Here is a 23,748-nt window from a genome sequence, read left to right as displayed (position 1 = left end):
ATAGGATGGACGGGATGGGGGTTGGCGGGGCCTTATTGGCGGAGGCTCCATTGTGTTGCCTACACAAAGTCATCCATTACAAAGTCTGGCTGGTGGACCTCAGAGTCGATTAGGGATCCAAATGGAGACTCCAATTAAGTGATTAAGATCGGACTGTTGTGCTAAAAGAGAACAAATTAATTGAATACGTGTAAGGGAAGGGAGGAGGAGGAGGAGAAGGTTAATTTGTGTAGATAAAGACGTGAAGACAAATGAACATAAGCAGCCATCAGTGCAGATGTATGTGATGATGTTCATGGCAGAACGGTCTTGATGTTTGCGTTGGTATTGACATGTGGTTTTATTTAGGGATTAGTATTCTGGCAATTTTTAACATCTCAAGTGTCATTTGGAATACTCTGGAGAGTCAAAACACCAGAAAACAGAATGCATCCCCTACCTCTAATGGTGAGCTGTTTTGGGCAAAGTTTGGTTACATACAGCTGTCCTCAAATGTATTCACACCCTTCCATTAAAGAAAAGCCAAAATTCACAATAGTCACTCAAACAACTAGAAACTGAAAAAAGTAATAATAAATAAAAATTTGCTAAATTATAATTTAGTGAAATAAGATGTTGCTTTTGAATTGTGGTTGAAAAGAATGATTTTAAGAAACAAAACTGTCCCAGACAAATGAGAGCACTTTGCTGATGAGCAGTGAAATCCAAATACCTGTCAACAGGTGCAGAAGTCTGACTGAGAGTTACAGAAAACACTTGATTGCAGTGATTGGTTCAAAGGATTGTTCAACAAAATATTAGTTTATGGGTCCCATCACTTTGCTTGTTTTGTTGCTGTTGTTGTTGTTGTTTAAATATTTCTGTTGAACCCCAATTCAAAAGCAATGTCATTATTTTCATTAAATTGCTATTTATTATTACTTTTGTCAGTTTCTACTTATTTCAGTTCCTTCTTTAATGGGAGGGTATGAATACATTTGAGGATGACTGTATTAAATGAAAATGCACACATAGATTTAATGAGATCTTTGTGGCTAGACACAAGAAAAATTAAGACTTTTCTTTTTGTATTTGGTTTGGGTGGGGGGCTGCTCAGTGGCTCGGTGGTTAGCACCGTTGCCTCACAGCTAGAAGGTCGCTGGTTCTTATCCTGGTAAGGACACCTGGGATCTTTCTGTATGGAGTTTGCATGTTCTCTCCGGGTTCTCCGGCTTCCTCCCACTAGGTCCAAAAACATGTTGAGGTTAGTTGATGATTCTAAATTGTCCGTAGGTGTGAATGTGAGTGTGCTTGGTTGTCTGTCCCTAAGTGTGGCCCTGTGATAGACTGGTGACCTGTCCAGGGTGTCTCCTGCCTTCACCCTGAGTCAGCTGGGATAGACTCCAGCCCCCCATGACCCTAGTGAGGATTAAGCGGTGTATAGATAATGGATGGATGGATGGATGGGTGGATGGGTGGTGGGGGTTTTGTACTCACTCGAGGTGCAGCACAGGTGAATGTTCCACTGAGGAGTCGGCCCTCCCTACTGGCTCTATCCGTTCAATCCTCCTTTCGTGTTTCCTTTGCTCTTCTTCCTCCTCCTCCTAAAAAATAAAGAAAAAGAAAAAAAGAGAAGATAAATCATTAAAAGACTGTCCCAGCAACGTAAAAAAAAAAAAAAACACCTCACAGTCTCTGTCATTATTTCTATTTTTGCCGTGCTAGCATCTCACCCTGTCCTGCCTATAACTCTCCCTTCTGGCTTTTAATCCAATTACCTGCAGGAAAAGTAACAGCCTGTGTTCTAAATCAAAGACTCTGAGTGCAGGACACACTGAGGCCCTGATGCAGCTGTGGAAGCATCCCGCTCCAGCCAAAAAATTTCAGTGACAAAAGACGCCGTGATTGATTGCTCCCGTTCAATCAATTAGATCTGACCTGGAGGCGTGGCGCTGCTGCCAGGTCTTTGAGGTGACGGGACTGAGGTCTAGAGTGAGGGAAAGTGTGCGCCTCTTGTCATTTGTTTCTCTCACTCCCTTCATTTCATTTACTCATCTTCCTTCAGGGCCATTAGGCAGCAAAGTCGGGAGGCAGTGGCTTTTACAGGCAGGCCAGACGTCTGAGGACTTAACTAGGCTCTAAGACGAGACAGCAGCTCCATGCTCTCCTTAATGGGGGATAAAATCTTCATTTGAGCTCTCTTTATGGGGATGGTACGGATTCAGCAGAGCACTTACATGCAGCGATGACATCGTGCATGTAGAGCAGAGACGTATCTAATAACAAAGGGTTCGTTTTCAACCAGTCGTCAAATGTTGAAGGTTAGTTACAGTAAAATGTGAATGGGGCTCATCGACGAGCATCAGTTTCTGTTTCTAGTCCGGTTAGTAACTGCTGATGCTTGCGTGTGTGTGTGTGTGTGTGTGTGTGTGTGTGTGTGCGGGCTTGTCAGCATCCAGACAGTGCATCGTCTCCGTGGGAGGTTCTGCTGAAACGCTTTGTTAGCCACTGCTATTTCCCCGCCCTCACCTCTCACCTTCCTCTTTCTCTCTCTGTTACTAAAATGTCAAGCACATCCAAATAGGTCTTGTGCCGCTCTGGTTTCTTTATGGTAATGGATTCAACCCTTTCAGGGGCCAGGATATCTTTGGCGACACTCAAGGGTGGTGCAGAGAGACGCTGTCCCCTATTTATTTATTAGTGAGTGGGGGTATGGAGGACAGAGGGGGGGGAGGCATGGAAATTTTATCAGCAGTCTACCTTAAAAGACCTCATCTCGCCCTACCTGTCTATTCCCCGTCTCCAAGCGTCCGGTATGAAAATGAGTCAGTCAACCATTCACCCCAGCCTCTAATTACGTGTCAGCTGAGGTCCCGGGTGTCTCGCGGGGACTGTTATTCAAAAAGCTTTTTATGAAAACCCCCCTAGGTGGGCGGCTGGATGTTTTTTACATATACTTCTATATGCTCTGCACAAAGGACCCGGCCACATGTGAAACTCCATTAATAAAGATGGAAAGGCACAGAGCGGAGAGGGCGGATGAAACTGAAGGAGAAGAATAAATACAGGTATGTGCTATAACACGAGATTGACGGAAAGTGAGGTTTAAAAGGCAAACGGATGTATTGACTTTGACAAAGACTTTTCATAGAACAAATGAACAACTTATTTGACAACAGAGTGATCAGAGAGGCGAGCGGTTTAGCAGCGTATCATCACCGCCACCGACATGTAATTAACTTCAGCAACAGCAGCACCCCTGGTAATTAGATTGATCCTGTAGGTTGCACGTGGTTTTGTCATCTTTCCTTCCAGCATATGTCTATACTAATGTAAGAAAAAAAAAAAAGCTACAGACATGGGATGGAATAAAGAACAAATACTGAAAAATGGAAGGCACTCTATCTGTGATTATTCGTCTCCCAGCTCCGAGGGGAAGGGATTCTTCACCTGCATCAGGCCGAAATCACGGTGCAATCGGGTGCAGTGTGTGAATGCGGCAGGCGGAATTACCATAAAATGGCACAAGTAGATATCAGAGCAGCAGCAGAGCAAGGTGATATGTCTATTCAGGTGTGAAAATCCAAGACGGACTGTGAAAATTACACTAAAGAAAAGAGGAACCCAGTGAACAAAACCCCCCGAAAAATAAAAGAGTAGCAAACTAGAGTAAGTCGGAGAGAAACAGTGAGACAAAAGAAGTTGTGAAGAACAGAGGAGATGCGACAGATAAGGAAAATATCTCATGTTTTTGTTAAAACAAGCAAAGACCTGAAAAAAAAAGAAAGAAGAAGGTGAGCTTTTCATGTGTTTCGAGAACTTTTTTGAGAATTTTCTCTTTCATACGAGCGCAGTGATCTGAGTTATGCCCCCCTGATTCATGCAGCGACTTTCCTTCCAAGGACATCTGTGAATTACTTAAGATATAGAAGTGGAATCATTTCACTCCTTCAGCGGGATTCGTAATGTTTTATTTAAAAAAAAAAAAATGTGCTAATGCGTTACACCTTTCAACCGAAACATGCCGTCGGGTTGTTTGAAAGCTGAAACAAACAACACATTGCGTTTACACCACAGCAGTTGTTAGCGCTAATGTTTCTCAGTATTAAGAGCAAATTCCTCACCCATGTTATGCACCGAACGCTCCAGATACTAGTCGGCGTGTGTCTCGAACAGACGTTTGATTGACTTGTGTATTCATGAGGCAGTGTTTAAGTGGCCACTGTGGGTCGGCAGAGTCAAAATGCAGATATGCAGCCAGCGAGGGCACGGCCTTGGCATTATCTCTCTGAACTCTTGGCAAAGCCGGTGTTTAATCAGACTAACAAATAGCTCTTCTAACACTGAATATAACAAATAATGACTGGTTGACATTGCAGTGAAGTTCTTAAGGACACCTGCTGATATCCCAACAGAGCGGCTGTTGCGTCAGTATTGCGAGGACTTGAGTCTCCTTGTGGGTCTGGGGCAAAAGAAGAAACTGCCACCCCCCTTCCTGTCTGTCCTTGTGTTAGTGACTGACAGCAGGGGGGTACACAGACTAAATATACATCCACAATTTCCACCCCGTCATCCCCCCCTCACTGCTCTCTTTCTTTGTCTCTCATCACTCTAAATCTATCCTTTTTTTTCCCCCTTTCCTAAAAACCATCCATTTCTTCCTCCCCTGAGTGCTTTTAGCACCCTGTTGATCTCTTGGTAACCAGCAGAGTGGGGGACGCAACAAGGCTTTTCAACTCCCCGTGGCACTCATTCCTAGCTTGCTCTCTCTCTCTCTTTTTCACTCCCATCTCCCCCCCTTCCTGCCATACTGTAGGGCTCAGATCCCTGATGTGTGGCCAAAAACCTACCAGCCTCTTTGACAATGAAGGCAAGAAACAGCGAGGGTTAGAGGCTTCGCCATTGAACGGCTGCAGCATTAGATTATTGAGAATCATGTCAGAGAGAGAGAGAGAGGGATGGTGGAGGAGAACTGCAAAGTGCAGAGTCTTGTTTTCTTCAAATGGACAGACAGGTTAGAGACTGGTGAGAGGATCAAGGGGGAGGAAGGGAGGTAGCAGCTGTTTGGTCGGGAGGGGGAACTCAACACACACACAGTGCTGCTGGAGGGCTGGGGCAAAGGCGGCATGTTGAGGAGCTGTCATCCTCCATCAACCACTGTCCTAAAGCAGACCTACTGTAAGAATGCATGTGTGTGTGTGTGCGAGTGTGTCATGCCATTAGCCGTGAGCAAGTACAACATGTAGCTGTTAGGGGACCGGGGTGGGGGCACTCCCTCCTGAGCCTATCTTTGGCATCAAGGGCTTAACAAGGACAGGTTCAGAGGTCGCAGCAAATGGTGTGTTTCTGGACACCGCCCCTCCTTCGGGGCTGAAGCCCACATCTGTGTGACAGCTTCATGTGTGGAACAGGCCTTCCTGTCAGACGATGTTCCCTTACAATGGGCCGTCTGTGTCCGAGAGAACAATGGAAGCCAGAGAACAGAGTAAAGAAATGCCTCCACATGAATAATACGGTGTAAAAAAATAAAGGAAACAAGCAATTTACCTCGAGTATTTACCAAAAGACTGCTAAAACAGGTAGAAAGAATGCCCTTCCTCCTAACATTAACATTAATTGTGCTGAGTGACATACGCCCCTTATGGAAACATTAAACCGGCCAAAGGTAACACATGATGGCAACATGTGAACAGGCTGTGCAGTGGTGTAAGGAAGAAGGAAAACGCAGCAGAGGCGGAGGCTCTTCCTCTCCCTCACAAAAGGTTAAGGAGCCATAATTGTACCCTCATTACCTCCAGTTAATGCAGTTCGACTAAACACTGTACAACAGACAAGACCGAATAGGACTTCACGGTACCGCTGCATCGCACAATGGCATTGACATACAAAGACAAGCTGCTGGTAATAACTCCTAATAGTCCCATTAAAGTTCCTCTGACCTCCACAAGCAATTACCAATATTTTTTCCATCTTAACCGGAGCCAGAATCTCGCTGTTTTCAATCAGGAGTTAAAGACGCTGTATGGTGTTGGACAGAACGATTTTCCACCTGAATCTGAACAACAGACGATCGCGTACTTTAGAACAGAGTCTTGACTGATCGATGCCACGTCCAGCGTGTCAGACGGCCTCATCACAGCTGTCAGAATTTACCATACGTGGATTATTCTGATGATTATTTTCTTTCTATCACATCAGTCCCAACAGAGCAGCCTCCCATTAGAGAAAAATTAGGCCTCTGTGATTAGATTGAACATGACCATTGTACCCAATGACCCAGCCCCTTCCTCGTCTATCTTTAACCCTTCATTCCCCACCAGTCCATCAGACTCCACTGCTATTAAAACAACCAATAGATCATGCTGACTGAGATTGTGAGACACTTATTTACATTTATGCTGGTGATAGATGTACATTATAAAGGGCTGGGCGAAGAGTTAAACTGGTTAGCGAATGATGAAAGGGTCATAATGACCTCCTTCATCCTACCCACAAGTTCCCTAAATGGCACTTAATGGTTGTCAGCAGAGAGGCACAAAACAGTTTAAGTATACTTTCTTATCTTACTCATCTTGTTATGCTCTGGACAATGATGATGTAAGCTGATGATTTAAATACAACGAGAATGCATCATTCTGAAAAAGAATATGCAGCCCAGCACCCACGGTACTGTATCCGTGCCTTTTTCCAGTGAATGTTTCATTTGTTTGGCAAACTGTTAACTCCCCGTTAGACTGGAAACTGCAGATCTGGAAGAAAATCAAAGCAGCGTGACCCTGGTGTCTGCCATCTCCTGCTTTTTATGTGTGTGTGAGAGAGAGAAAAATACAGAGGGAGGTTATGATTCGACAGTTCTGTGTTTGTGTGCCAAAGGGAGAAACCAAGGCGGCGCCTGTCCTCTGATGAGGACATGTGTTGTCTTTCATATTTCACACCCCGCACCCATGGGCTCCAGCCTTGTTCAAAGCAGAGCACTCGCATTCCAGATTAGATGTACTATTCCTTTTGATAATGAGGACAGGGAGGCAGATATGTGTTGTTGTGCTAGGTGAAGACGGTGGGGAGTGGAGTCGGGTATAAGAACCTGCTTTGAATCTGAACCATGGCTGCATTTTTTAGGAAATTTCAGGAGTTCACTGGTCTATTCTGGGGTTTCCATTCCACATGCAACACACATATATATACTATTTATAAAACTGCAGTGATACACTTTTAATCAATGTGATAACAAAATAAATAAATCACGCAATTAAGGAAATCCATCCAAAAGTAACATCCTGCAGTGGATTTTATGAACGCAGTATTTTCAGCCACACAGTACTTTATTGTGAACAGGAAACATTCACCTTGTGCATAGCAAGACAGAACAGATTTAGATTTCTTTCTGTTCACCTTAATGATAAAATGTTCCCAAAAACTCGTAAATGACTATTTATGAGAAATTCCCACTGAAGGTTGTTTCTGCTTTTAGAAATAATTTTCTCGACCCAATCATATTAACACCAGATCTCCATCTACTCCTATACTGCAGGGCTGCACAGCACTTTTTTTTTTTTCTGCTTAGACGTGCAAATTGTTGTACATATTTTCTATCTTATTTTTTATTAGTAGTATTTATTTTATTTAAAAATTTTTTCTCTCTACAGTTATTTTTATTTTATTTTTTATTTTCCTATTTCTATTATTCTCCTTGCTCATTCCAAGGGCGACACCAACAGCCAAAACCAAATTCCTTGTACGTTGTGTACGTACTCGGCCATTAAAGCTGATTCTGATGTAATAATAACAACACTGATGTGCACGTGCATAATCCGCATTTTCGAAAGTGCAAAGTGAAGGCAGTGAATTTAAATCGAACATGAAAAGAAAACTTTTACAGTTCTCATTTTTCATGACTAATCTACAAGAGAAGTCTGTCTGATGGAACATAATTTAACTAATTTTTAATTTTTTTTTTCAAGACACAGACTTTGTTGGCATGCAGGTGCCACATGTGCACAGCAAGAAACAGGAGACAAACCCTGAAAATTAAGATTTAGAGGCAACAATTAACACAGCATTAGTTGCATGGAAATGTTTGGGCAGCAGAAAGGATGATGTTGACCTGAAACAGGTACTTTTATTAAGCTCTGTACGACAACAGCAAAGCCAGATCTAAATGTCATGTCGTGTTTCTAGTGTAGTCTTGTATAAAAAGAGATTCCAAAAGGCTTTTTTTCAGCTTTTTTTTTTTTACTGATACCCCTACAAAACCCAATCAGTCTAAAATGATTTTTAAAAAGATGAATCCAAGTCATCTAATCTTTTTTATATCACAATATATATTATAGAAAGGTTTTATATTACAACGTCCATTTTTCAAATATCATGCAGCCGTTATATTTTTCTATTCCTAAACGACCGTACCTCTCCCATCCCTGTGCCTCTTTTTAATCAACAAAAATCTCCAGCCTTTAAATCTGTCTCTCTTTGTTTTGCTTTAGAAAGACGTGGCTTCTGGCTCATAAAGTTTGGACTCTGACGTGGATACTTGGAGCAAATTACAGGGACAGACAGGTTCCTAATGCTGTTAAGCAAATTAGATCAGAGATGTGAGTCTGCATTTGTCCACATCAGAAAGGAGCGGCGAGATGTGGAGGGGCGGAGGTGAGAGACAGCCAGTCCTGCTCGCTGGGCTGACATTTGGAAAAACAAAGGCCTGTCTCTCTCTTTACTCCCCTCATTCCCCTTCTTTGTCTCTTGGCTTCAATCTTTGTCTCCTCTTCCCTGTCACTGGTAACCCTGCTGTGAGGGAATACATCATCTGCCAGTGCCTGTTTCATATCAGGCCTGAGCTGATCTATCAATGACACAGCTGCCGTTGCCTTTGCCTACTGTATCGTTAAATTGCACTTTAATTAAATTAGGCCTGCTAATTATGAGGGCCTAAATCAATCACTAGGTCAATAACCAAGGCCCAAAGCGGACGGAGAGGCACAAGACTTTTTTCCAAACCTCATCAATAACAGCTGCAACTAGAGCAGACCACTCCTGCGCCGGGAGAGCCGGAGGTTCAAACCGGGTAGGAATTACTGCAAATTGAGTTATCGTCACCGGTGATTGTCCAGACCGCTTCTTACTCTTAAGCTCTGTGAATAATGTTTTTCGAATACAGTAGACGCGTTTCAAAGAGTTTGAATGCGCGTGGCATTTTGCATGGGAACAGGAACTTCAAAAGAGGCGTTTAAAGCAGATTTAGAGTTTCTGATGCATTCAAAAAAATAGTTCAAAAAGGATGTGGTGACTTTCTCGACACCTGGCTTAGGTGAAGGGAGATGATTCTGAAGAGATAATCCTAGGGGTTGAGTGAGCAGCCCTGCTGAGCGGACGGTCCCGGCTGAATCCCAGGTCTTTACCCATGCATTAAAAGGAGCTCTGTGGTGCTTTTCACAGATTAATCATCATTTTGAGCTTATTAAGTGGGAGGACAGTCTGCTTTCCACTGCTCAGAACGTTTAATCCATCTTTCAAACTGTGAAGGTCAGTGAGTGAATGTTGCCCCCGTTGAAATAATAACGGCTGTTTGAATTTCAATGAGAGCGCCCGCGGATCAGATCTGGATTGTAATTAAATACAGTCTCGTTTTTTTTTAAAATTGTTTTTAGTAGCCGCTCCTGCAATTACGCGAGTCAAAATCACGCTGACTTATCGAGTTGCACGGTGGCTGCCAATAAACTACACTTCCTGCGCTGCCAAATTGCCGTCTGAACTACTTAATACGGCGGTAACCGCGACGCAAATGTCGTATCAGCAAGTAAAATTGGAACCACTGGGGAAGACGGAGTGGAGAGAAGCTCATCTATTTTCCATAGGATTTGTTTAACACACGGTGACCTCAAACCCTAAATATACTTAATATGAAGAAGGAGAAGGAGAAAAAAAAAGAGGGAATGAGGATGAATGATGTTGAACTATGAATAATTTAGTGCAAAGTAAAGCTTTGGTACACATTGCAGCAAGTTATTACAGGGGGTGAACGGTCTATCAGCCATTGTTTGCTGCCTTGTTTGAGCAGGTGGGGCGGCTGCTGAGTGGGGCCTCATCTGTAGCGTCGTGGGAGTAGAGAGGGGAGAGGCGGGGGGCGCTTTCCATTTAGTTTTAATTGGAAGCTGAAATTCTTGGATAAGGGGGAGACAGAAAACCATTTGGCCGAGTCCTTGCTCTCAGCCAGGGCTAAATGAAGAGGGCCGTGTGGAGATGAGGGGCCTGTGGAGGGCCAGTAATGAAGAGAGGTCCCAAAAGATTTGAGCACAGCCACAGTAATCTAGCAGGCCCAGGAAAGCAGGGCGGGGTGAGGGTGAAGAAGGGAAGGAAGGGAGACAACACTCGGTATAAGACAAAATGACCTGTAAGAGTGGTGTTTAACTTATGCACCAAACAGGGAACTGCCTTCTAATTACTTTACGATGAAAAACTCATATTTTGTTTGTGTTCGCTGTGGCTCTGAATGCAATGAGTGCGAGATTAGAGAAGATATCGATTGATCAAAGGAGTGTGCTAGTTAGAGCTGATGATAATTTACTTGCTAAACACAACAAGTGATTGCAATCACTGATGAGATAAGAGCAGAGGGAAATCATCAGTGTCGCAACAAACAAGACGGATCGGAGCTCGGATAGCCAATTTACTCCATGTAAACATTGTACATGTGCAGACACACACCTGCAACACACACAGGGTACCTTTTGGTGTACTTACACATGAAGAAATCCGTCCCTATTTCAGCCAATCCCACTACAACATCAGCGGGACGCTCACCGTCCAACCCAACAGACACATATAAACCCCATCAAGCAAAACAACACATGTTTCTCTGCTCCACCGTTTTCTAAATGGAAAACGATGTCAGCATGGTTCTGGTTGAAATCGTGGACGCATGTGGGAATATCAAAGAATGCTGTGATGGAGCTCAGCAGGGGTGCTATTCTACACAACAGCTCCCATGGCCTGTATACCTAGAGCATAAAGAGGAGAACATTCCAATGGAAAACTGCTCTGCAGGGAAAAGCATGCCCATTACAGTGGTACTCTTGCTAGAATGACACCATTAACGCTATCTGGGGTATCCAGATTCATTGTGGGCATCCAACCATGAGAAATTCAAGGAATTATGCAAGTGGTTTTGCATGTTTTACTGCAAAAGACTTCCAAAGGTAGACTATAGTCTTTCCTTTTTTTTATTCAGACATTCTGGGACCCACTTGGTGATCACTTCGGTAAAATGTGACAATAAAAACAAGCCTGAGATTGTCAGTCAGTCACTGGGAACATAATGGTACCTTCATAAAACTTACTGTACATTTCATAGTAGGGTGTTGCACTCAAGTGTGACATAATTTGTCTTCCAGGATGGTGAATTAATGCATTCCAACATCCAAGAATTTAGATTTAGCTGCCAAACATTACCCAAAGCGATACGAAACTCACATTAGCCACATGCCTGTCTTCAAGTTCAATGCTTTTAAATCTGGGAAGTCTGAGCTTACTGTCAGAGGGCATTTTGGCTACTTGGTACTTTCACCTGCTATGAAAGACAGTAACAGGTGACACTGTGTTTGCTACAACTGCAGCAAATCGAAAGTCTTGATTAGTTGAGGGGTTGTTGTTGAAGCGTTCCTGGGTTACATCTCAGCACATCAGTATGCATGGGCATGGCCTTGACAACCATTAGGCTGTCACACGTCACCGTATATACCATTTTTACGTTGCTGTGGCCTTTTCTTTATCAAATCTTGATAGAAAAGGTGCACATTCAAGAGCACAGCGATATCTGAATGGATCCCAATAATACCCTTTAGTGGTATAAATGGCTGGTTACCACGGCTACATCTGTATGTGAGTAACAGAAATGGACTGATTGGCCCGCGACCACCTCTTTCCTCTTCCCCCTCTCTCTTTAGAGGCTTTCTATTCCTCCATCTCCTTGGCTCGGAAATAAAACCACCCCATTCCTCTCTCTTTGCATCCAACTGTGACCACTTTGTTCTCCGGCCGATGCAAATGAAACGACTCTCTTCGGCTGAGATGGCGAAGCAGCTCCATCTCATGTTTCTCTGTGGCCCCGAGATGTGGATGTTTACTGTCGGCCGGGGCCTTATTACATTCCTTCAGCAACTTAAAAGCATTGGCCCCCTAATGGGACCTATAAAACAGTGAGAAAAGCCTATTGTGACAATGGACCTCATTGTGCCAGAGTGGACTCATTTGGCACTCTGCAGAGAGTGGAAATGTATGGCATATTAAAAAAAAAAAAAAAAAAGCAGCGAGGGAAGAGTGGGTGAGAAAGCAGAGAGAAATCAAATAAATAGGAGTAAATGACTGCACTCTGGGAAACGGCCACTGTCAATCGCTAAAGTTCATTTTGTGCCTCGGCGTCAAGCTTAGCTTTTAAGCCATAACAGCTACGGAATATGCTTTGATTAACCTCTATATCTTCATTTCTATCTCATCTTCTGAGCTCGAGTCAAGTTTTAGTGATAATAGAAAGATAATTTGAGTAGGAGCTCTTTTGTTCAACCACAGTGGGTTTGGACACACTTGACACCTTCCCTGAACTTCAGCCCAAAGCGTAGAGACTCACCCCTCTGAGGGAAGTAGACTGATTCAACAGAAAATACAGGAAAAAGAGAAGAAAAAGATTTCCCATAAGAAACCACATTAGGATGAGTGTGCATCTTCCTCTCCCAGCTTTGTTCACTGATGCCCATGCTGGTTTGGCTCCATGCTGGCGGCCCCGTTTTATTCCCAGAAGTCATTATTGTCTTCAGCTAAGGTGCCCCTGCTCCCTGTGATTTGTGGGTAATGAGCTGGCACCCCCCTGCTCGTGTTCAATTATTCTCATTGAGAAAGTGATTTCTCACTCCACAGAGCAAATCGGAGAAGGCGAATGCATGAACTCTAATCAAGAATTAACACGTTCACAACCAGCGGTGCGGAGACGAGTAGCCACGCTGACGCTGTAGAGGTGCAGTACGTGTGAGCAACAAAAAAAAAAAAAAAGAGGGAAAAAAGTAAAAGAAGAGGGTAGAGGAATGGAATAGTGACACTCACTGAGGTAAACCTGTCCCTGGAAAATGTTGTATTAGTACATTCTGTTGTCTTTTGTGCTTTGAAGTGAGAAAAAAAAAAAGAAAGAATTGAACAAAACATGTCGAGAAAGGTGACGTGTTTACAAGTGAAGCACAGACAGCCTTGCTGAAGGGCTGTTTGCAGCGATGAGGTGAATATGTGAGACAGAATGATATCTGAGTGGTAATTAACCACAGAGAGTGGGAGCTGAAAGAGGAGCAAGCAAGACGCGAGTGCAAACTTTGAAGAGAAATAAAATGAGTGACGAGGCGAGATGAAGAGAACCCACATCTTGCTGACTACTAATGACCAGACAAGACAAACAAAGGAGGAGACAGAATGACAGCTTCAGCACAAAGATTAAGGACAATGACTGATTCCTTTACTTTTGAAACTAGATATGTTTCTTTATAAAGAAAGAAAAAGAAAAAAAAAATCCAAACTTATTCATACCTCTTTAGGTTGTTGCAGATTTTTGAGATAAAGCAACTTCGACGGCATTCAAAGTGGTCTGACAGTTTCCACCATATTCTATATTCTAATCCAGTACAAATCGAGAATCACTGATGCTGTAGTTTTCTCATCAGTTACCAGCAAGTAAAACCAAGGAGCTTAGTGACCTTGCTGTTGGGGTCCATTCTTGAGACAGAGCTGTGTATTGTGGCTGCTCGCTATAAAGCCATGTCAAAGTGATTTCCAGTGCCAGTGGCCACAATGCAAAGAACCAAAAGTACAAGGAGTTCTAATCTGTGAAAATTCTCCAATTCTGTGGTAGGAAGCCACAAGTGGCCCCTGAGCTGGGAAGAATGGTAGTGCAAAGAGGCCAGGAAGAATCCAAAGATTGACACCAAGACCACTGTGATGCATCTGAGAAATTCTTGTACTAACATCTCTCCTGCAGACAATGAACAACACTGGTCCCTATGGACAGCCACGGAAGAAAAACCCACTTCCCCAGAACAAGCATGCAAAAGCTTGCCTGGAAAAAAAAAGGAAGAAGAAGCTTTGGACATGTTCTGTGGTCAAAAGAAATGAAAAACATACAACCCCAAGAACACCATATGCACAGTCAAACATGTTTGTGGGAATGTAGTTCTTCAGGGTGGTTTTTAGGAGAAGGAGACGGGAAGTCTTGTCAAAATAAACAGCATTATGAGGAAAAAGGACAACATTAAGATTCTTGAAGGAAACATCTAAAGAAAAATGGGCCCCAAAGTGGTCAAAGAATGGTTAACAGAAACAATAGCAACATGTTGGCTGGACCTGAATCCCATCAAGCATCTGTGGAGAGAACCAGAGTCCAGAGTGACACTAAGGAAGAGGTCCAACCGCTAAGGCTTGGAGATCATCTTTGAGGAGTCATCTACAATCCCAGTGGAGTCATGTGAAAAGCCTGATAGCAGTTACAAGTTCTATTTGATGGATGCAATAGCAAAAAAAACGGCTTTGCAATGAGTTACTGAGTAAGGGTATGAGTCCTTTTGGACATGATATTGTTTGAAACACCGCTTAATCCTCACTAGGGTCATGGGGGGCTGCAGTCTATCCCAGCTGACTCAGGGTGAAGGCAGGTTCACCTGGACAGGTCACCAGTCTATCACAGGGCTACACTTAGAGACAGACAACCAAGCACACTCACATTCACACCTACAGACAATTTAGAATCACCAATTAACCTCAACATGTTTCTGGACTGTGTGGGAGGAAGCTGGAGAACCCGGAGAGAACCCACACTGCACGGGGAGAACATGGAGACTCCACACAGAAAGATCCTGGGTGTCCTCATCGGGACGCAAACCGGTGCTAACCACCAAGCCAACTAGTCAAAGAATGGTTAACAGAAATAATAGTAACATGTTGGCCGGACCTTAATCCCATCAAGCATCTGTGGAGGGAACCAGAGTCAGGAGTGATGGGAAGAAAAACTTCCAACAGCAAAGACTTGGAGATCATCTTTGAGGAATCGTCTACAATCCCAATGAAGTCATGTAAAAAGCCTGTTAGCAGTTACAAGTTCTATTTGATGGATGCAATAGCAAAAAAAAACAACAACAACAAAAAAACGGCTTTGCCATTAATTACTGAGTAAGGGTATGAGTGTTTTTGGACATGGTAGAAAATATGGATACAGTAAAAGTTTTTCATTAACATCTTAACACAATGCCTGATCATCTTTTGTCACTTCTCTGTCATTTCCAGCCAGAATAAAAACAATCTGTCAAAAATACATAAATAAAAAAATCCCCATGAATTGAAATTTGACGTGGGTATGATTAATTCTCACCTTAACAGGAAATTGTCAGATTTGGAGGATGGTGCAAAAAAAATACACTCAGGAGCTTTAGAAAAACTTTGCTATCAGCCTTCTGGAGCCTGAATCAGTCAAGCCTTAATCGGAACTGTCTAGTCACACACAGAGTAAGACAAGTTAAACATTTTCAGGCTACGGTATAGCTGATAGAGAAGAGCGTTGGCAACTTTCAAAAAAATGTCTGCAGCCCAGTCTCCTGTTCAAACAAGATAAGAGACGAGGACACGATTTGCACAATTCTCAATAAAGTAAGAAAGAGAAGAAAATGAAGGAGATCAAACAAGATATATCTTGTTTAGAGGAGAAAGAAAGGGCCAAAGTGGCATGAAATTTGTTGTGGAACTACAGAGAATAACAGCTTCTTTTGTTCTTCTCCTTCCAAAGAGGTTCACTGGCTTTCCTGACTACAACAGCACTTTTGTCTTTGTCTCTCTCCCAGTCCCCTGCTGATGGCCTTTTCCTCACACTGTCCTTGGGAGCTCTGTGTTTCTCTTCTGTTATGTTGCCTGGGATTAAGTTGTGAAAGTTGTCGAGAATTGTTAAACACTTATTTCTATCGTTTTCATTCCGTCTCCCACCACGCGTCTACGAGCGGATGTGTGTGTGAAGGTGAGAGGGGAGCCGTCCTGAATGTTAATAGACGCGAGTGAGAAAAGCTTCTGGGCAGAGAAGCGGGTGGATGGTAGCGGTCTGGGTATAAATCACACGCTCACACACGAGTCCGCGTCGAGGCTCGTAGTGATTATCACTGCGGTTTGTTTCTCACAAAGACATTAAGCTAATAATGAGATGTGAAGTAATTTTATAACTGCTCTTTTACAACTTTTTTTTACCCTGCTGTGGAATGAATCAGCTAAATGACACTACCGACAGCGTGCCAATGTGTGCACTACCTGCTCTCATCCCATAATATGAACACAAACTTATTTAATGACAGGAAACAATGCGTTGTGTTACTGCAGGATTCTACACAGCTGGTGGCTGAAACTTATTAAGGTGAAACCCGTTGAGCAATAAATGTGTCTAATTTAGATTTCACTCCAAATCAAAAGTGCGCTTTAAGTAGATTTAATCAAAAAGTTTCACCACATTTTTGGACTTTTAAATCAGTAATAATACTGCACTGATATATGTTGCAGTGAGGTTGTCTTGTGGCTCGATCGCAGTACAGAAAGATTAAATATTAGCTCTTCTGTCATCTATTTATTAAAAAGTTGCACAAGAAAAAGCATAAAAATGATGAAAACAAACACGTACACGCCTGTGGTGTTTTTTTAAACTTGCTAGAGGCCTTTAAAAGTAGTTCACCTAAAAGAATAAAAACTTAAATTATGCAAAAAATAAAAAAAAATAAAAAGCTAGCACTGGATGTTGTATTCAAATGCACTAAGTCAAACACTGGACAAACTAGAAAGTAGATTTAAGGTGAACACATGTCTAAAATTTACCAGTGAGTTCAACAACAATAAAAAAAAAAACACAAGATTAACAACAGCATCACAAAAAAATAAGAACGTAATAAAAATAATAAAGCTCGCGCACAGTCCCGCAATTAATCGGCTGGGTCATTCAACAAGCACTACAAGTCGGTGCAAAGCCAAAGCTAACTACCCGAGCCCACTTGGAGGTGAAAAGAGGAGGTGAGCGGTACTAAATGAGGCTTAAAAGGCAGCGCAGACCCGGAGAGAAAAAGCAGAAAATAAACCGGGCTGTCTGGGGTCGTGCTGTTCCAGCAGCAGTTCAGCGGCGACGGCTAATTAAGAGCGCCGAGGCCTTTGTGAGGTTCAGGACGACATTGTTCTCGCTCAGGTCCTCGGCTAGACCGGAGCATCTCTGGTGAGCTGCCATTTACACAGCGCTCACACAGGAGGACAGGAAAAATTATTCCTCCATGCCAATAAGTGATTTATTCTCAGATACTGTGTACAATTCAGCCTTTTGTAAAATGATTCTTTAATTTAGGTGAGATAATTCTATTAACTGTCCAGATTCACTAAGACAGGGCCAGTGTTTTAAAGAAAGTCACAACAGGTCAGATTAGCAGACTAGACCAGTGGTTCTCAAACTTTTTGAGCCTCGACCCCCCAAGATAACATAAGTTTGTGTTCGTGATCCCTCAATTTGAATTTTTAATATCTCATGAGTATTAACTTTGTTTTTCATTCACTAATGCGTTAAAAATTAATGTGTTAATTCCATAGATTCATCTCTTTATATTAACACGTTGACTTTCTTTTGAATGAATTGATTTTTTTTCTTTCTTTTGACCGGGTGGAAATGTATAAATACATCAGAATATGATTTTATAATTTGCAAAAGAGTATTATTATCTCGTATTCTCCTGTTATCATTTTCACGTTTTCAAAAGGGGTGTGGGGAGGTGTGTACTTTTTTTTTTTTGAGCGCTCTTATAGCTTTTTTTTTTATATGTTTTGTTTTTTTTTTTTTTTTTTTTTTTTTTTTTTTTTCCAATGTTTTGGGAAATTTTTTTTGGGTTCCCCTTGGGGTCCCTGCCCCCCAGTTTGAGAACCACTGGTCTAGACTATGTAAGACAACTTGATTTGCATAATAAAGGTTAAAATAAATCCAACCTCACGATTTTGTGCTTTTTTTTGTGTGAAAAATGAACTTGGTAGTAAAATAATCCATCCATCAATTATCAATACTCAGCTTAATCCTCCTGGGGTCGCCTATAGTAAAATAATGATAGATATTATTTACTAGAGAAAAAAGGGATATGAGGAAAAGAGTAAACATGTATGTTTGTTTTTGGGTGCTACTGTGTGTTTAAAGTCACAGTTGAACACACACCTACTGACCAGGCCAGCTGAGCATGTGTGCATATAATGAACTGTTGTCTATGGACACACATCTACTCTCTGTAACCTTTTTGTGGACCCTCTTGTTTCAGGGAGCATTAAAAGCCAAGTCCTGAATAAGTGCAGGGTCCTCTCTGCAGACACCAAGGCAGAACTGCCGCCGCTCCTCTGACTCTGTGTGTTTTCCCGTCAAACCTGCTGCTCCTCATCAAACACCGTCGCAAATTTAACAGAATTAAATGCTGGCGCGACAGATGCACGCTGCATCCACCAGATAGCAGTGGAGAGAGATGAAGGCAGAAGCGCAGACAGGTACAGAAGGAATAAGAGCGCGATGGAAAGAGAGATTGTGTGAGCCAGGCAGGGTTTGGGGGGGTTATTGCTGTGTTTTCTCTCCATGCTCAGCTGCTCTAACATTGCCCGCAGCTCGCCTCAGGGTCTGCAGACTGTGTGGGCTTTACCAACAAGCCAGTCAGGAGAATAGACCAAGTTCGCTCACAAACAACAACACTAAGAATTAAATGCTAACTTTCATACCGTCTCGCCCAAGGGTTTTCCAGACTGTCATAAATTTAAGACCCTCCACTTCAGAACTTTCACCACAGTGTTCATGGCATTCTGAATAAAACAAAAAAATAAAACTTGGCTTGTTGTTGAACGTGGATTTATGAGTAAGGCTGATTGCTGCACTATAGAGTCAAAATACAACAAATGAGCAGAAGAGGAATTTGCAAAATGTGTCATTATGATGATGTTTGAGTCTATTGTGATGAGTGCTGTCACCAGTTTGGGATGCTATCAGCCTATTAAAAGCCTTTTGCCATCGCGGATCATCCCCATACATATGGGCCAGTAGGGACATCCTCCACTCGGTCGGTTATTATCGCACTAATGGAGCTCATTTATCACCTCATTTAGTGGTGGTGGAGCTGTGATTTTGCGAGTTTAAAAAAAAAGTTCACATTTGAAGGTGTGAGATGCTGACATGAGTCCCGTCTTGGATCCATTACAGTATTTTTTCATTTCAGTTTTGACTTGATGTGTTTTCATTTGGTGTTCCGTGTTAAGATTCGCCACCAAAACTACTTGGCTAGAAAAGGATCGCGGTTTGGGTTAAAACAAACCCTGTCAATACATTTACTGCATGCTCCACCTTCATCCTGTGGGTGACGACTTCACCAGAGTATTTAAACGCACGTATTCACCGCCAGAGGTTGCCGACATTACCACGGTTACGTTCTGTTTATCAATGATCAGAGTGGATAATAACACGCAGCGAGAGGAGGGTTCAGAGAGGCTTGGCCGGAGGGGAAGGATTTTATGTGGAAAACCAATTGGTCGTTAAATCTGTATGAGCACCAGTTTTATACTTTACGTGTCCGGGGCTTGTTGGTGCTGTTGGGTCCAAAGCCTTTAACACTGGGTTCAGACCACCAACAGTTCTGAACTGAATGGACCTTTGTTAGAACTATCCATCCATTATCTATACACCGCTTAATCCTCACTAGGGTCGCGGGGGGGCTGGAGTCTATCCCAGGGCGAAGGCAGGGGACACCCTGGACAGGTCACCAGTCCATCACAGGGCTACACTTAGAGACAGACAACCAAGCACACTCACATTCACACCTACGGACAATTTAGAATCACCAATTAACCTCAACATGTTTTTGGACTGTGGAAGCCGGAGAACCCAGAGAGAACTCACGCTGCACGGGGAGAACATGCAAACTCCACGCAGAAAGAAGGACGCGAACCGGCGACCTTCTTGCTGCGAGGCAACAGTGCTACCAACTGCGCCACCCTGCAGCCCTTGTTAGAACTAAACAATCTTTAACGTTCACCTTTCTGGGTGCTGCAGAGACGGACGCGAATGCGTGCATCGAACGGTAACTGTAAGTCAAGACCGAACAGCAGATTGGATTAAATAACTGTCAAAAAGTTTCCCCACTGGACTTCACAGTTTACCTACTAAACCCGTGTATTTCAAAACCAAAAATTGCTGTTATGTGGAAATGACTGCGACCTGAGGATGAATGGGCAGGAAGAGGCTTTACTGGGGAGAAGAAAAAAAAACAGTTCAGAGCAGCTCAACAAAAAAATAACAATTAAAAATTAGACCGTTTGTTTAGGACATTGAACTGAGTTCAAAATCCAAAATCATAAACTATGAAAGTGAACTAGTTCATTTTAATCTGTGTGAACTGAACTTTGATTCAGCTCCTGTGAGGTGCCTGACACTGATTAGGACTATTTGTCACGGTGACATTTTACTCGCCACCTTCTTGGTATTCAGATTTTTAAAAAACTCTGGGAACAATGAGGTTGATTGGAGCAGGGGGCGCAACCCTCCCATAGCTTTCCAAAGCACCCCATGTGAACAGAAATCAGCTCAAACACTTTAAATCTTTACAGAAAGTAGCAATCTGGGAATCCCTTTAAAGCAAGTCGTGTTTGAGAATCATTCAAATATAATAATTCACCGGGTTTCGTTTTTTTTTATAGCCACTAACAACCGTTAGCTTCTGACTGAAGTGATAGTAGCAAAAAAAAAAGAGACGACAAATAACAATCAGATCGGTTCAAAAATGACAGTCTGTGTTTGTTTGGTGAGAAATCTTTGATGTGAAAATATAAAAGGGAAGGAAAGTGTTCCCACTGTTCCTCGCTCTCTTCTTCCAGCTTCAAGTTGAACAGGCTCGTCTCCTTTCAACATGCTGGCTCGATGATTCAGCTGGGCACCTCGCCACTTTGCGTTTCCTTAAAAACTCGCCAGACAAGGTGCCTCATTTAGACAACAAAGAGAGAGAGGCACTCCGACTGTTGGAGGCCTGATCAAAGATGTCTAATCAGAGCTGTTTCCACTCAGACATGGTTTTTGATGCTGTTATGTAACGGTTTAGTTTTTTCTTTTTTTGTCTCTCCAGATCTTTTTCTTTTAATTTGCTGTGGGGATGACTGTTTGCTTTTTCAGAGGCTGCAAACCAACAAATAGCAAATTTAAAAAAAATTAATTCACACCACATTATGATAACTGTGTGGAAAATGTACTTAAATAACATCAAACCAGTATGTATATATGCTAATGTCTCCCAAACTGTGCACTTCACTGACACAGCACAAACATATCTGTTTCCCCTCTTTGTTCGCCATTGATTGGGTTAAATCCCTCCGTGATTGACAGCTGGTGTCCGTCCCGCCTCTCGTACCGCTCACGATAATGGCCTCCGGTCCCTCATCAAGGCCACAAAATAATACAGTGGAGAGCCACTCAACCGGATCAGACTGTGTGTGTGTGTGAGCGCGCATGTGTGTGTGTTGCTGAGCGGGAAGGCCCATTAACATTCATCAGTAGGATAATAGGCCAGCATTAATGTCAGCTGTTTATATGAAGAATAACTCATAAGGCCTTGGTGTATATGGGCTGATAAAGCATGCTTTTCTCTACGCCACATTTGGTAGGGGGTGTGTTTGAGGAGGGGTGCTGAGGGATTTAGAGGCTCCCGGAGTCTCAGATGGAACCATTTGACACTGAAGTGGATTTATTGACTGGTTAGATAAACATAAGACAACTGTCTGATGTAACAACAAGCCAGACAACCTTGTGCTCAGTGTGAATATTTGCAGGCAAAAAACAAAACAAAAAAAAGTGGATAAAACCACAAAAAACTTACACAAATCACTGCCTTTTATGCAGACGCCAGATACAGAGTTATTGCATCCAAAATAAAATCCTGCTGAATGAACAGTTGCTCTCCTGCAAACCTCTCCAGAAGTTTATCACCTCTGGGTTCTCACGGTGACGACAGACCGTACGCTTAATGGCGTCCAACTTCCCCGGAACGTCTTTGGTATTTTAAGCGTAGGAGTCAATGTGTCATTACGGTCGGCCTGACTTTACATTCCTAATTTATAGCAGGCCTGCTCAAATATAAATGCTGCTGCAGCGAGGCACTTTAAGAGCTCGCCAAATGGTGGCGGCTACAACAGAGCTGCTTCACACACAGCGGCCATTAAGCCGAAAGATTTGACGTGAGAAGTGCTTAAAAACTTAGCGTGATTCAATGAGGGCAGTTAAGAAACGATGCTGAAAAACCCACAAACAAAAGTAAAAAGACAGTAATGAGTATGATGCTCTCTCTTAGTGTTCTTTATTTTTACTTTAATCTTTTGTCATAAAGCAGAACAATAAAGTACAGCAGATAAATAATCTATGATAAACAAACAAGCGCTAATTGGTGTGTTTTCCCTAAAACCTTGGCCTATACATATGTGTGTGTGTGTGTGTGTGTGTGTGTGAGAACATTCGTTATCCCTGCCGGTGCTTTAACACAGTTCTTTTTAATTAACCCACGCTGTGTATTTTTATCTGGCTATGCGATGCTGCTGCGTTGCCCTCCCATCAAACAAACAAGAGAAAATATCAAACTGTCATGTGTGGGAGGAGAAGCAACGATCAAGCCTGAGATAGAGCGAGTGAAGGGAAGAAACAACTGGGCGACAAGGTGCCACTACGCCGCGTTACCTCTAATGAGCGGATTTGTGTTTCTTGACTCGTCCTAAGTCTCACAGCTGTCAGATTACAAACAGTCAGGTAGAACTAAGAATTAGCCAGCGTGTGGATCCTTAGACTCCTGCTGAGGCGCTCCCGCTGCTAGTCATCTTATATTTACATGAGGCTGTTGTTGGTGTAACCCCTGCTCTAAAATAATAATCTCATATTTTATATTTATATTTTGCTAACTTGAAACTTTAATCTTGGATTTGGGAGGTTTTAAAACACTTGTTCGTGCGCCCTTTTAGCTCGTGTAATCTTTCTTTTACTAGAGCAGTTTTTACAATGACTAAAATCAGGACGTTTAAGAAGATTAAATGCAGTTAGAATGAAATAAATAAAGCAAGTGGACAGGGGGTTTGGTGCATCAATGCAACAACTCGTACTACTTCAGGCTGTTATATTCACTGTCAAAGGACTAGTTGGATATTTTCCCTTATTCACTCTCTTGCCCAAAACTACAAAAAAAGCAGATAACCCTGTTTTGTAGGTAATATGTCATAAAATACACCTGCCAAAACTCTGTGTGTGCATTAATTAGCTCTGTGTGTAACATTAAGCACCACTTGATGTCTCCAGAGCAGCGTGTCATTAAAACTCTGAATGGCTGTAACAAGTTGTTTCCAACTCAATTTAAGTTATCTTCACGTCACTTGTTTCTCTCTTTCTGTCCACTCTTGTCTGTCCTGTTCTTTGTGAATCTGTCCATTGGAGCAGAGAGGACCCATGTGTAGAAAAAGACGCACAAAGAGTGGAGCAGGACAGACGCAAGTGTAGAAGGAGAGCCTCAAAACGGGAGTAAAGACAGCTGAAAGGACATGACGGCACATATATTAGGTAAACAACATAAATAGTTTGCTTTTGAATTATTGTTTTTGTGGCACCGGCTAAGCGCTGGCTTGCACTTTCACCCTTCCAGTGCAGTGTGAACAATCACTACTGGTCTGTTTATAAGCGCAAACATGAGTTAACATGCAGAG

At 42.6% G+C, this 23,748-nt stretch overlaps 1 protein-coding gene across 1 annotated transcript in view; it reads right to left on the bottom strand.

Moving 5' to 3' along the window:
• Nucleotides 1-23,748, bottom strand: part of pard3aa (par-3 family cell polarity regulator alpha, a) — a 397,502-nt gene that overhangs the window by 203,673 nt on the left and 170,081 nt on the right. The window contains exon 6 of the mRNA XM_008275899.1: nucleotides 1,477-1,583. Coding sequence (XP_008274121.1) covers nucleotides 1,477-1,583 — 107 coding nt within the window. The remainder of the gene's footprint in view (nucleotides 1-1,476; nucleotides 1,584-23,748) is intronic.

This window comes from Stegastes partitus, unplaced genomic scaffold, assembly GCF_000690725.1.
Source record: "Stegastes partitus isolate 25-593 unplaced genomic scaffold, Stegastes_partitus-1.0.2 Scaffold61, whole genome shotgun sequence".
NCBI classification, from domain to species: domain Eukaryota; kingdom Metazoa; phylum Chordata; class Actinopteri; family Pomacentridae; genus Stegastes; species Stegastes partitus.
The sequence above is the reverse complement of the archived record's forward strand: the minus strand, read 5'-3'. Positions and strand labels throughout refer to the sequence as shown.